At 37.3% G+C, this 15,507-nt stretch overlaps 1 protein-coding gene across 1 annotated transcript in view; it reads left to right on the forward strand.

The window, feature by feature from the left end:
* Positions 1-15,220, forward strand: part of LTN1 (listerin E3 ubiquitin protein ligase 1) — a 57,353-nt gene extending 42,133 nt beyond the window's left edge. Inside the window, exons 25-30 of the mRNA XM_005674720.3 lie at positions 2,223-2,409; positions 6,946-7,117; positions 8,190-8,410; positions 10,249-10,443; positions 11,813-11,980; positions 12,845-15,220. Of these exons, the coding sequence (XP_005674777.2) occupies positions 2,223-2,409; positions 6,946-7,117; positions 8,190-8,410; positions 10,249-10,443; positions 11,813-11,980; positions 12,845-12,907 (1,006 nt within the window). The 3' untranslated portion in view covers positions 12,908-15,220. The remainder of the gene's footprint in view (positions 1-2,222; positions 2,410-6,945; positions 7,118-8,189; positions 8,411-10,248; positions 10,444-11,812; positions 11,981-12,844) is intronic.

Consider the following 15,507-nt stretch of genomic DNA (forward strand, 5'->3'; position numbering starts at 1 on the left):
CAAGTAGCAAGCAGAGCTGGAGGCCATTCCAGAAGTTCCAAAGTGCATAGAGGTTAGTGTGTAAAGTGGAGAGTTGTTCTTTGTAAAATCTGCTGATGGTTGGTATGGAATGGAGAAGGGTTGGTACATGAGATGGTGGTGCTGAAGAGAACTTTGACTTATGGGCTGGTAGTAGGAGGCCATGAGGAAAGAAAGATCACAGAGGTTAAACAAGAGACTGAAGTCAGAATGTCAGAGAGAATTTGACTGGAGATACACACAAGTCTGTGGAAAAGACCCTGATGCTGGGTAAGACCGAAGGCAAGAGAAGAGGGTGACAGAGGATGAGATGGTTGGACAGCATCACTGATTCAGTGGACATGAACTTGGGCAAACTCCAGGAGATGATGAGGGACAGGGAAGCCTGGTGTGCTGCGGTTCATGGGGTTGCAGAGTCAGACATGACTTGGCAACTGAACAACAACAACACACACAAGTATTTCACTTCTTGAGACTCTTACAAGCTTGTCTAAAAGTGTTAATAAGTACACTACTTCCATAAAGAAGAAAATTACCTTACATTGCCATGAGTTAATAGGAATGTTAAGTATCCTTTAACATTTCTTTAACTGTGCTAAAAGACAATATAGTCTTATGATCTTCTAACCCTTTGTTAGTTGATAAAGGACCTGATAGGATTTGTTAGCCCTAATTGTTCCCCTGGCTAGGCAGGGACTTCAGACTAATCAGTTAGCCTCTCTGGGTATATGCTTTTTTTTCATCTACAAAACAAAAGGTTGAAATATACGTTTTCTGCTGGATCATCGAAAAGGCAAGAGAGTTCCAGAAAAACATCTATTTCTGCTTTATTGACTATGCCAAAGCCTTTGACTGTGTGGATCACAATAAACTAGAAAATTCTGAAAGAGATGGGAATACGAGACCACCTGACCTGCCTCTTGAGAAATCTGTATGCAGGTCAGGAAGCAACAGTTAGAACTGGACATGGAACTACAGACTGGTTCCAAATAGGAAAAGGAGTATGTCAAGGCTGTATATTGTCACCCTGCTTATTTAACTTATATGCAGAGTACATCATGAGAAATGCTGGGATGGATGAAGCACAAGCTGGAATCAAGATTGCTGTGAGAAATATCAATAACCTCAGATATGCAGATGACACCACCTTTATGGCAGAAAGCGAAGAACTGAAGAGCCTCTTGATGAAAGTGAAAGAGGAGAATGAAAAAGTTGGCTTAAAGCTCAACATTCAGAGAACTAACATCATGGCATTTGGTCCCATCACTTCATGGCAAATAGATGGGGAAACAGTGGAAACAGTGGCTGACTTTGTTTTTCTGGGCTCCCAAATCACTGTAGATGGTGACTGCAGCCATGAAATGAAAAGACGCTTACTCCTTGGAAGGAAACTTATGACCAACCTAGACAACATATTAAAAAGCAGAGACATTACTTTGCCAACAAAGGTTTGTCTAGTCAAGGCTATGATTTTTCCAGTAGTCATGTATGGATGTGAGAGTTGGACTATAAAGAAATTTGAGCACAGAAGAATTGATGCCTTTGAACTGTGGTGTTGGAGAAGACTCTTGAGAGTCCCTTAGACTGCAAGGATATCCAACCAGTCCATCCTAAAGGAACTCAGTCCTGGACTGATTTTGAAGCTGAAACTGCAATACTTTGGCTACCTGATGTGAAGAGCTGACTCATTTGAAAAGATCCTGATGCTGGGAAAGATTGAAGGCATGAGGAGAAGGGGATGACAGAGGATGAGATGGTTGGATGGCATCACTGACTTAATGGACATGAGTTTGGGTAAACTCCAGGAGCTGGTGATGGACAGGGAGGCCTGGTGTGCCATGGTCCGCCATGGTCCATGGGGTTGCAAAGAATTGGACACGACTGAGCGACTGCAGTGAACTGAAAAGAGTTTTTCCTTTAAGTACTAACTTCTAGAGTAAATTTCATAGCATATCTTACATATTTATAAATATGAAAATATATGTATATATTTCTATATCACTTTATGCCTTTCAGACTCTATAATTGCCTTTATACAAAATTAGGGGTCAAAATTAAACCTATAAAGGGGAACTTTTAAAATGGTTTTTGGAAAATAGAGGAAGAGGAAGATATTTCTAAAATGCTTCAAATTTATACATGCTGTCAGTTTGTTAAGAGACAAATCATGAAGAAAACTGTGGTGTTTAATCGTTGATTCTTAGGTCGCCACCAGCTGCACTGATGTCTCTTCTTAGCATTCAAGAGGACTTACTAGAGAATGTTTTGGGATGTATTCCTGTTGGACAGATAGTTACTATCAAGCCACTGAGTGAAGACTTCTGTTATGTTCTGGGGTACCTCCTCACTTGGAAATTAATACTTACTTTCTTCAAAGCTGCTTCATCTCAGGTAAATAAAATGAGACAACTTTTGACAGTTCTGTCCTATATGTATTTCTCTCTTACTGTCTTAAACCCTTTCCTTCCCCTCCTTTTGGAGAAAAATGAGGATATGCCTCACATTTTATTTTATTTTATTTTATTTTATTTTTGATATTTAAAAACCATTTTATTGATGATTGACTTGTGAAAAGCTGTACGTATTTAATATACACAACTCAAAGACCTTGGGGATAAGGATACATTCATGAAATCATTACCACCAAGACAATAAATGAATGTTTTCTCCCAAAGATTCCATTTACCCATTATTACTGTTGAAGAGCTTTATTTATTTATTTATTTTTACTTTATTTTACTTTACAATACTGTATTGGTTCGCCTCACATTTTAATCTGATCTTATCTGGCTCATGACAGACATTCTGCTAAATTTATTTCTGTCTCTACTTTGTCATCCTCCCACAGTTTTATGCTTGGATCAGTTTTTTTCTAAGTGAATGTATCCACCGAGTCTGTTTATTTCAGGAAACCAGTTTCTATAATTTACTTTTGTGCTATTATAGTAACAGTTTCTAAAGAACCAGATCTTGCTATTATTTTCTTTTTCCCTTTGGTCAACTACTGACTCTTGTGGGAATATCAATGGAAATTCACCTTATTTGAAAATCAGTGTTTAGAGAAAGATCTGTGAAATATTACCATATGTAATTCAAGCTGTTTTCACTAAATAATGAAAATATCCTACAGTAGTTATATTGCCCAAATTATTTTAGCAGCCACTAGATGTCTCTCTTGTCTCGCGTTTAAGAAGGAAGCTGGAAAACTCTGTTCCAGTTAAAATTCTTTTAGACAGATGTCTGCTTTTAATAAATTTCAAACATTGAATCAGTTTAATAAAGTAGGTCACTTCTGTGTTAGGTTAATACAACAAGACTTAAATCGCTACATATTTAAAGTGTGACTAAATATCATGGCATTCATTTTCAATGTGATTTTCAGAATCCTTAAGTTATAACTTAGGTTGTTGCTAATAACCCATGTTGTTGTTTAGTCACTTAGTCCTGACTCTTTGCGACCCCATGGACTGTAGCCCATGGGATTCTCCAGGCAAGAATACTGGAGTGGGTTTTGCTTTCCTTCTCCAGGAGATCTTCCCGGACTGGAGATCAAACCCATGTATCCTGCGATGGCAGGCGGGTTCTTTATCCCGGAGCCACCAGGGAAGCTCAATAATCTATTTCTTGGTACAAATATATCAACATATACATTTTTGCATTTGTTTATCTAAGGAGAAAATGAAATCACAGAGGCGACACTGATCTAGATGTTCAGATTGTTTTACTTATTTTCAGTCTTACCACTTAATTTGTGATTTGAGCTTGACTTAATTCACTGATTATATATTTCAAGAACTACTTGTTGGGCTTCTGCATTTGTTTCTTAGAATATTGTTGATCTCTAGAAAATTGCAGCATATTGAGGCCTTATATCTAAGAATTTTGTTCTTGTTATCTTATACTCAGATATTAGGAATAATTATATAATTCTTATATGCAGAAATTAGGAATACATCATCTTTTTCATTTCTTGTTATACTCAGAAATTAGGAATAATTATATAATTCTTATACTCAGAAATTATGAGTACATCATCTTTTTCATTAAGCCAGGGCGGGGGAGGGGCACAATTAGATCAGCATTTATTGATCCTAGAAGTTGAGCTGAGCTGTCAACAAGTAAACCATCATAACTCAGTAAATAACAGTAATTAGGAGAATCCTAAACCAGACCGTTTTTTAAATAAATTTTTGGTCCTTAATCTGGGTTGGTTTTAACATTCGTCTCAAAAGAATTAGTGAATTAAATTGAATTGGAAACGTGTGTGTTTGTGTGTCTGTGTGTCTGTGTCTTATAGTTTTGCTGAGATGTATTAAACATATCATCAAAAAGAAAATTGCTTATTTAAAGGATGCAGCTTTGGGGGCTCCTCTGGTGGTCCAGTGGCTAAGGAGGCGCCTCTGCTGCAGGAGGCGCAAGTTTGATACCTGGTCGGGGAACTTCAGATCCCAGTGTGGCCCAAAAAAAAAATGATAAAGAGTGCAGTTTGGTGTTTCTAGTGTATTTACAGAATTGTACACCATCACTACCATCTAATTTTAGAACATTTTCAATATCCACACACATCAACACCCAGCCCTCCTCCCAACCCCCCCCGCCCCCCCAAAAAAAGACACCCTTACCCACCTGCTGTCCCTTTTCCTTTCAAACCCCCTGGCCACTGCAACCACTGGCCTATTTTCTGTCTCTGTGATTTGCCTACTGTGGACTTTTCACATATATGGCCTTTTGTGTCTGACTTATTTCTTATAGCACAATGGTTTCAAGGTTCGTTCATAATGCAGCGTGTGTTAGTATGGCATCATTTTTTATGTCCAAAACATAGTTCATTGTATGACTATAACACATTTTGCTTATCCAGTCATCCAGTGGGCGTTTAGGTTATTTCCACTTTTTGCCGATTGTGAATAAAGCTGCTGTGAAGGTTTATGCCTTAGTTTTTGTGTGTTCGTTTATTTTAATTTCTCTTGTGTTGTATACTATGAGTGGGACTGCTGGCTAGTAAACATGTGTTTTTTAAAAACCCATTGATATATGCAATAAATTTTTTTAAAAAATTCTACTTTCCTTCCAACTTTTTATTTTGAAAAATATTCAGATTTGCAGAGATGGTAGGCAGCAGACATCATGATGCTTTGCTAAAAGTACTTAAACATTTATGTCCTAGAAATGGCCTTCCCAGATGGTGCAGTGGTAAAGAATCTGCCTACCAACACAGGAGACACAAGAGACTCGGTTTGATCTGTGGGTCAGGAATATCTAGTGGAGTAGGAAATGGCAGTCCATTCCAGTATTCTTGCCTGGGAAATCCCATGGACAGAGGAGCCTGGCCAGCTACAGTCCATGGGGTCACAAAGAGTCAGGCACAACCAAGCACCCATGTACATACACCTAAACTCCTAAGATAAGAACATGTTTCATCATAAATGTAATATAGATATTATACTCTAATTTTGATGCAATAATACTATTAGTATTTAAAATTTGCCCCCTAAAAAGATAACAATTTCCCAGTTTTCCCAGTAATGTCCTTTATAGTTTTATTTCCTTTTCTATTGAGGATTCAGTCAAGGATTATGTTTGTATTTGTCTATCATATTTCTTTAGCTTATAATTCCTCTCCTTTTCTTACTTGTCATTCACCAAGTCAGTTATTTTGTAAACTGTCTTCCAGTTGGGGTTTGTGTGTAGTTTCCTCCTAGTTACATTCTGGTTATTTTTCAGCAAGAGGATTTGCTGCATGGTGGTGCTGTGTTCTCGCTGTCACCTTAGGAGCACAAAATATCGTGTGTCCTCTTACTTGGTGATGTTAAGTTTGGTTACTTGGTAAAGGTAGTGTCCTCCAGATTTCTTCACGGTAAAGGTCTTTTGGTTGATTTTTTAAGAATCCCAAATGCCAGATCCTGTGGCTTGATCTTTGTATCTGAGCATTCATTGTGTCCAGAAAACGGTGTCTGTGTACTCTGAGGAGACAATATGGCATAGTGGAAAAAGGAATTTTAAAACAGGTACAAATACCAAAGAACTGCAAGGTAAATGTGAACAAATGAAAACTACATCATTGAGGAATGAGTTTCTAAAGCACATGTCTCATGTAGATACCTGTAGTATACCCCGTGGTACCAGATTTTTCCTATTTTTAAGAAAAAAATCAGAAAAAAAAAGCCATATTATTATGTGAAATTTCTTGATTTGTAAAACAACTCCAGGACGTTTTGAGCTGCCAGATTGTGCTGTCATAAAGGGATGCTGGAATGTTTGGTGTAGGGTGAGGGCAGCCATAGCAGTGGGATTCGTTTTGAGCAGAATTTTGAAAGATGAGAGACTGTGGTGTGGAAGATTTGGGAGGAGAATGAGTGAGGCGTCTGTGGGCAGGGGCAGATAGATTTCTCTCAGCTCAGACTCCCAAGTGGCGGTGAACTTACCAATAGGAGACAGTTTGGGAAAGATGTTAGAGGCATATGTCTGATAACAAAGGGGCAGTGAGAACTTCTGCTAGTATATGAGAAGGGGAAGCAGTGTCATCAGACAACTCGACTGGAAAGTAACACTGTGTGATGTATTTTGTAGGACTCTTCCATGTCATTCTCAGTATTCAGATAAATGCATTTTTTCATCGTGTTCTTGTACTATATATGTATATACACACACACACATATATATACATTGTACTGTATATATAGGTAATATATATATATTTTAGAATATTTATTCATTTATTTGGCTGTGCTGGACCTTAGTTGCAGCATGTGGGATCTAGTTTCCCCGAGCAGGGACTGCACCTGGGCCCCCTGCATAGGGAGGATGGAGTCTCAGCCACTGGGCCACCCCCAGGGAAGCTTGCACTTTATACTTTAATTCGTTCCAGGTTTGCTGAATGTCCTATTTAATTGGGTTTACTAATAAAAATTCTCTCATTTCCACCAGCTTCGAGCTCTGTATTCAATGTACCTTCGAAAAACAAAAAGTTTGAATAAATTGCTTTATCACCTGTTCAGGCTTATGCCAGAAAATCCAGCCTTTGCAGAGACAACTGTTGAGCTCTCCAATAAGGACCCTCGAACTTTCTTTACAGAGGAGCTCCAGTTGGGTATTAGAGGTCAGTATGATGTGTGTGTGTATTTCTTCCTGGGGACGAGGCTCAAGTCAGGTTGTATGACTCTCTACCATGAGGACGTGGAGAGTAACCCCAAACGTGGTTCCCCTGTATAACATTGTTGAAGTGCCAGATTTTCCCTATTTCTCTACATAGAATAAATAATTAGATCTTACGGTTAAAGTTTTTAGGAATTTAATTCATTTTTGGAGCTCAGTTTCTTGATTACTATTATCTTTTACTCTGTAGACAATAATGTTTTGTAGGCCTGTGGATCGTCTTCTGTTGGGGAAACGAAGATGAGTAAAATTTATTATTTTTTCACTCCGGGAGCTCACATTTTAGCTGAAGGGGTAGAAATGCATGCATCTAGCTATGCCTCAGTGTTAAAAAGGATATCCTAAGAATAGGAATTGTTTTAAATGCCTTGGAGATCTGAGGTTGGAACTTTGTCTTGTGAGTAGTACAGTAGGACTCTAGAACTTCTGTATAACACATCAGTGAACTCTGGGGAAAGTAAAGGCCACCAATATTTTTTTCATAATTTGGGGCTTCCCTGGTAGTTCAGACGGTAAAGCGTCTGCCTGCAACGCAGGAGACCCGGGTTCAATCTCTGGGTTGGGAAGATCCCCTGGAGAAGGGAATGGCAACCCACTCCAGTACTCTTGCCTGGATCCCATGGATGGAAGAGCCTGATAGGCTGCAGTGCATGTGGTCCCAAAGAGTTGGACATGACTGAGCGAGTTCACTTTCATAAGAAAAAGAATCTTTAATTTTTCCTCTTGGAAGTGTGTGTGCTTCATTTTATTTGTGATCTTTGCTGCAAAATAGTGCTATTTGGGGGCAGATTTTTCAGTATCCTTCAGGATCTTCTTTCTACCATTCTAATTGTTCATTTCGAATGTGGGAGAAAAAGCTAATATTCTACAGAGTTCTGGTTTCCTTGGTATATTTGTTTTATGAGCTCTAGCGCTAGTGTTAAGAACTGAAAGTGATCTTCCAAGGAAAGTACTCATATTAGTCTGTTCTGTGTAAGAGATACATGTTACTAACTAAGAATTTGTTTTTTCCTCAGATACCTCAGCTCTTCCCTACCATATTCCACACTTGGCTTGTTCAGTCTATCACATGACATTAAAAGACTTGCCAGCCATGGTTAGGCTGTGGTGGAACAGTAGTGAGAAGCGTGTTTTCAATATCGTAGATAGATTTACCAGCAAGTATGTCAGCAGTGTTCTTTCGTTTCAAGAAATATCTTCTGTACAAACAAGTACACAGCTGTTTAATGGCATGACGGTTAGTATTATCTTGAATTTTTTTCTAGAAAAGTTGTCTCAGTGTTGATTATGCCTATCCATTGTAGTGAGTATGATCACAATTGTAGCTCTTGGTTCAGAAATTACAGAAATTGTCTGCTTTATTTTCTGATTCTTGGACATCAGATCTCAAATTAATGCATCGATTGAAGTGATGTTATAATTTCATTTACCTATGCTAAATAGTTTTTGAACGTTCATTAGTTAATTCAAAATATATATCAGAATACGTATAGATGCCAGGTGCTTTGTGCAGTCACCTGCAAAATAGACAGTTCAGAGGGTCACATTCCTGTTGTGTAATAATATGCAGTCCGATAAAGGAAAGAGGGGTGATACTGGTAATGTTTCTTTGCATTGGAAACTGGAAAGTGGCACATTAAGAGGAAGAGTGTTCTGCAGTTAGGGTGGGAAAAGGTCATCCGGCTTAGGGGCCTGCGTAAGACTTGATGGGGGCAGTTTATTTTGAGATCGGCAGGATGCTCCTATGGGTTACAGCATTTAATATAGAGAAAACAGCACGGCACAAGCAAAAAGTTTGAAGATGAGAATCTATTAGTAATTTCTGTGATTGCTTAAGAAATAATGAGTAGCCCAGTATTCATATAGAGTAGTTTTCATGAAGGTAAATAGAGAACAGACTGCTTCTGTGATGAATTGAGTCCATACTGGAAAAGGCATCAACTAACAGTCTAAAATATTTAGTACTGCGTAGCCACTAAATTTTTTCTTCTGAGGCAGTGATGGTGTCACAGTTAAAGCAGTGAAATTGCTGTGACTGAAGTCTTAGCATGGGCTGTTGGCATGGGCCGTGGGTTCATGTGAGCAGTTAGGGAGGCTCATAATGTGTAGACATTATGAGGAGGGCCTGTGGGAAACAGTATCAGTGAGACTAGTCCTTAAAAGGGGAGGGATGTGAGAAATTCTGTGGTGATTTAAGCAAACTTACAGCTAATTAATATCTGAAAGAGAAATTTAAGATGATGCTACACTTTTTAGCATAGAATATGAAAGTCAGAAGAATAAATTTTTAAAGGATGGTGATTTGTATTCTCTATTGAGTTTGCAATCCTAGTAAGAAAATCAAGATCAGGTATAAATATTCTGGCAGTTGATGATTGGTTCTAAAGCTCAGGGGAATTCTGTGGTAGGGAAAGACTTGGCTGCTGCTGCTGCTGCTGCTGCTAAGTCACTTCAGTCGTGTCCAACTCTGTGCAACCCCATAGACGGCAGCCTACCAGGCTCCCCCATCCCTGGGATTCTCCAGGCAAGAACACTGGAGTGGGTTGCCATTTCCTTCTCCAATGCATGAAAGTGAAAAGTGAAAGTGAGGTTGCTCAGTCGTGTCTGACTGTTCGCAACCCCATGGACTGCAGCCTTCCAGGCTCCTCCACCCATGGGATTTTCCAGGCAAGAGTACTGGAGTGGGGTGCCATTGCCTTCTCCGAGGGAAAACTTGAAAGACATCTAAATAGAAGTGATATTTGATACACTGACTTTGGAAGAGAAGGGATAATTACTAATAACCCATTCTATACTCTTCTATTCAAAAACTACAATATGACAAGCCTAATATAATCAAAACATACTTTTTCAGTGCATTTCTTTTAAAAACATCTTTGTCATAACATCGCTATAAGACACGTCAGATATTTGAACCTATTTCTTAAATATCTCACATTAGATAAGTAAATATGTTTACCCGTGTTTTGTTTGAATGAGGACTGGCTGCTATCTGTCAACCTGTCAAGATGGTTTTTGAATAAAAGAGAGGAAAAGAAAATTGGCCAAAAAAAAATTACCTTTCATATGTTGCAGGTTAAAGCTCGAGCTACTACTCGAGAAGTCATGGCCACTTACAGCATTGAGGATATAGTGATTGAACTTATAATACAGCTGCCTTCAAATTATCCACTGGGCTCAATAACAGTGGAGAGTGGGAAAAGAGTTGGAGTGGCTGTGCAGCAGTGGCGAAACTGGATGCTTCAGCTAAGCACTTACCTCACCCATCAAGTAAGTGACCATGTACATGCTTGTTAGGCTTTCTGAACTAGAGAGAAGTCGCTGCTTTACTGTGTGAAACGGCAGTGAAACTTTCTCTCTTCTGCTTCAGTAGAAATGGCTACTGTATTTTGTTGATTCTGACAAAGGTCCATATAGTCAAAGCTACGGTTTTTCCAGTAGTCACTAAGGATGTGAGAGTTGGACCAAAACTAACGGTTGAGAACTGAAGAGTTGATGCTTTTGAACTGTGGTCCTGGAGAAGACTCTTGAGTCCCTTGGACTGCAAGGAGATCCAAACAGTCCATCCTAAAGGAAATCAGTCCTGAATATTCATTGGAAGGACTGATGCTGAAGCTGACTCTTCAATCCTTTGGCCACCTGATGTGAAGAACCAACTCATTTGAAAAGACCCTGATGCTGGGAAGGATTGAGGGCAGGAGGAGAAGGGTATGACAGAGGATGAGATGGTTGGATGGCATCACCGACTCGATGGACATGAGTTTGCGCAAGCTCCAGGAGTTGGTGATGGACAGGGAAGCCTGGCGTGCTCCAGTCCACAGTTTCACAGAGTCAGACACGACTGAGTGACTAAACAGAAACTGAAACAGATATATGTCTAAATGATTTGACCCTGCCAAGCTTATTTTAATTTTTTAAAATTAAAAATGCTCTATAGCATTTTTCCCTTGTGTTTGAAAAGAATCAACTCTTCTTCATTGACCCTGTAGATGTTATAGAACAATACCTGGTATTAAAGTTTGAGAGGGAATCTTTTTGTAAGTCTTGGGACAGCTGAATGTCTTCTGAGCTACTTTTACTTTAACGTTTCGCCTCTCCTCCTGTGGTTAGAGAAATCCCAGTACTTTCAAAGACCTTTTTGCATTTTAAACAAATTCTTAAGTCTTCTCTAGTTTTGTTTGCACCTGGTGATGCTTCTCAGGCATTCTACAGTAGAGGAGAAGTATTTTAAAACAAGTCTGTTCACTAGTATTATAGAGCTGGAACAAATCAGCATTTGAGTAGGTGAGATAGTTAATGTCATCATTTTTAATTGAAAGTTAGGAGAACTGATCCAAACAACTTAATTATATAAAAAGTTTCATCAAATAACAAGCTAAGACTATAAAAATTGAAAACTGGGTCAGAAGCCTTTCTTTCAAGTCGACACTTAATGAAGAAACGTACCTGGTTCCTAAAACGTGGGAGGTCATTTTGAAAACCAGTATTCATAAAACTTAGAATTGTGAATATAGCCAAGCAGATTCTCTTCTCTCCAGATTATAATACAATTTTAAAATTTGTGAAATTGAATAAAGATGATATTGGTGATTTAAAGGGTGTATTAACTTTATTGGTTTTTTTTTTTCCTTGTTAACAGAATGGAAGTATTATGGAAGGCTTAGCATTATGGAAAAATAATGTAGACAAACGTTTTGAGGGTGTTGAAGATTGCATGATTTGTTTCTCAGTCATTCACGGTTTCAACTATTCTCTTCCCAAAAAAGCCTGTAGAACGTGCAAAAAAAAGTTCCATTCAGCTTGTTTGGTAAGTCTAAAGAGAAACTAGCTTATTTATATCATACATATATTAATATTGGAAAACTGTGGATGTTCAACTCTTAATTGTGGTTAATGGGAGAAATATTAAAAATGATTTTTCAAAATCTGTAAAAGAAAATTAGTAATTTACTGAGACTGGTGGCATCAAAGCACTTTAATAAATGGAAGTTTCTAAAATAGCCCTTGGCACTTAAAAAATGGATGGCTTTGTAAGATGTATACCATAAAGGAGACTGAACAAATTGGAACTGAGAGCCATCTGGCATCAGAGCTTTTTGCCCTTTTCAGACATCATAAAGAAAGTCTCACTATGCTCAGTCCCGTCACAGCAGGTTTCTTTATACACCTCCGTGTTTGTGAGCGTGAGCCTGAGTGCGGAGAACCACTGGCCTCTGGAAGGAGCACTGAACCGTGTTGATTTGGAGATGGATGCAAAGAACAAACACTTCAGTAGTCTCCCTTTTCTTACTTTAATCATTTTAAAGTTACTTTAGTCTGCAAAGCACCAACTTGCTGACCTGAGTTCCAGTTTTCTCATCTGTAAAATGGAGATAATAATACTTTTCTAAAGGTTGTTGAAAGGATTAAAGGAAGATGATTTATGTAAAACCTACCACTATTTAAATGGAATATGCAAAGCTGAGCATCATTGTTCAATAAAGGATCTTTTTTTTTTTTTTTTAAAGATAATATTGTCTTTTCAACTTGGCTAGTTTGATAAGAAATGTTTGCTTTAATTTCCATTTTGTATAATTAATAAAGTAAATTTTATATTAAAAATTGTTACTTTAGACATATATGTAAAATGGCAGTGTAAAAAGTTTTTAACACTTAGACTTTTCTTTTTCAGTACAAATGGTTTACATCCAGCAACAAATCCACTTGTCCACTCTGTCGCGAGACCTTTTTCTGAGATTTTTTTTTTCCCCTCATTGGAATTGATCCCTGAAGAAATTCAAGCAAAGGCAGTGGATTTGGATTCATCTTGAAGTGCTAATGTGAGGAGGCCACTGAGCATTACTTTCAAATAGGGCCTTCTCTGGAAAATTATTTTGGTTCATGTAATGATCCTAAAATCAGGTTTACTTATCTTTAGATTGCTTTGTAAATGTTTGGAAACCTTTTCTTTTACATAAAAATATTACATATTGGAGAGAAAAATATTTATATTAATAGTTTAATCGCTTTGTACAATAAATATGGAAAAACCCTAAAGTACAGAGTTGGAATTAGTGAAAGCATTGCACAAGTATATTATATTGATAAACTTATTCAGTTAGTTTATCTATGTTTAGAACAGTCCGAGTGAGGTAAATGAATTGAGAGGGTTGATTTACATCCACAGATATTTTGAGACTTATTTATTAGTTACAACAAAAAAATTAATTAGTATTCTGATATTTGTAGATTATTTTAATGATAAAATGACATAAGCTATTAATATAGCTTATCTTAAGCTATTTAAAGCATGCTCTGAAAGCCTATGTAAAAGAGTATAAACTGAACTTTAAGGTGCCTCCATTTATTAAGGGTTTTGAAATTCAGAAAATTAAATTCAGAACACTGACCTTTTTACTGTAAGAGAATTTCCTTGTGCTAGTGAAATTTGGATTGCAGACGTGTCAGTGAATTTATTACTCAGTTGCAGTGAGTCTCCGGAGGGTGAGAATTTGAGAGAAACAGAAGTCACCTTATTTCATTCATGAAGCAGAGTGGTTTCTATTCTCTGTCAAGAGCAAAGAAATAGTGAGCTATTTCTGAAACTTAAGAATGGTGGAAAAAGCAAAAAATATAAAAACATTGTAGGAGGCTTTAAATTTTGTAAGCAAATTTTGCTATTCTTACTGGTCAGAATTACACTAAATTAGAGAGAGTTGAGGGGAGCTAATTTTTTCTAGCCTTCATAAGTGCGAGTTAGACATTTTAATACTAAGTATAATTCAATATAACAGGCTGAAATGGGGTAGGTGAAGACGTGAGGTCTGCTACAGCATTACTGCCCTTAAAAACTGTGCCCAAAATATAAAAGTGTGAAAGTTTGGAACTTGGAATAAATTTTTTGCAGTCTTCCATCACATGGGAAATAATTAGCCTATCTCATAGCAAGGTAACATGAAGACTCAGCTAATCATCTCTGTTGCAAATGTTTAATTGGCAAAAAGCAACTCGTGTTAAATAAAATTACTGCTTACTATCTACTGGGTAAAATGGTTATTATTGAAATAGTATGAATGTGGTCAGAGCATTGTAGTGGAGACTGAAGAATTCCGTGTGAGTTAAAGATCTTGAGTTGTATTGTAGATGCAGTGTCCTGCCCAGTTTTATCTGTCTCCTAAAATTTTCTCTGTAGTATTTATTATCTTATAGCCTTAGGCTCAAGGAATACAGATAGCAAAATTCTACTACCTCTTCTTAACCCCTTTCTTAAAATAGTCTCTCTTTTTCCTATGTCTCTCTCTGACATAGTAAACCCAAAAGATTGTGTTACTCCTTTGTGAAAATTACACACTTTTCCTTTAAAATTGTTTTATAGTAAGGCTTTGTTTATAACTTTTCCAGTAGTGGTACATCTTGCTTCTGACCCAGACCCCAAGTAGAAAAGAAAAGGGAATAATGGAGCTTTGTTTTTCCACATTATTCTTCAGGGCATCAGGTTCTCCTGTGAAACAGTATAATTAAGTGAAATGCCTACTCGTCATACTTAGGACTCTTGGCACATTTCTTTGAGACTTGTAAATACAAATGTAAAGCTTGTTATTGTTTATACACTAAAGATGAAGCTTTCCAAAATAAAACTGAAATTCAGAATATCACATTATAATTAAATTTGTTTATATAGCTTTGACAACTCGAGAGCATCCCTAAAAATTCTAGCATTAAGGACATTTTAAAATTGCATGAGATTCAGAGCCTATTAGCAGAATTGTTAATTTAAAGCCCTGATGTAAATTGCAAATTTTAGAATTTATTTTTAACTCTTATTTATCACATGCTGTAATGTATGTATATAAGTTTCTGTGGCTTAAAGCAATGTCATTACTTGAGTTTGTATGGTGTGAAAAATTATTTGATTGTTATACCATATGTGCCCATTAAAATTCTTTTTAATTGCAAAATATTTCAAATATACATAACAATAATAATAATATAAATGCCCTTGTACTCTTCATAAACTATTTTGCCACATTTGCTTCTGATTTTTAAAGAAATAAAGTGTTACTCTTTTGTACTCTTCCCTGAGACCATCTCCTCCTTCCCTCGCTGGAGCTCGCCCACCCTCCTGAAGTTGGTATGACTCCTTCCTGCTTAAGATTTTATATTTTACCACATGTTTGTGTCCATAAATAATACAGCAGTTTTTCAAAATTTTGTGATGTGTTCTTTTGTAAGTTCCCCTTTCCGTTCAACATTACTGCTGTTTGGTATCATTATACCAGTTTGCTTACCGTTTCCCTCACTAATGGTCATTTCAGTTGTTACTCTTTGCCGTTTTGAACAGCGCCGCCAGTGTAC

This window comes from Capra hircus, chromosome 1 (genome assembly GCF_001704415.2).
Source record: "Capra hircus breed San Clemente chromosome 1, ASM170441v1, whole genome shotgun sequence".
Taxonomy (NCBI): Eukaryota; Metazoa; Chordata; class Mammalia; order Artiodactyla; family Bovidae; genus Capra; species Capra hircus.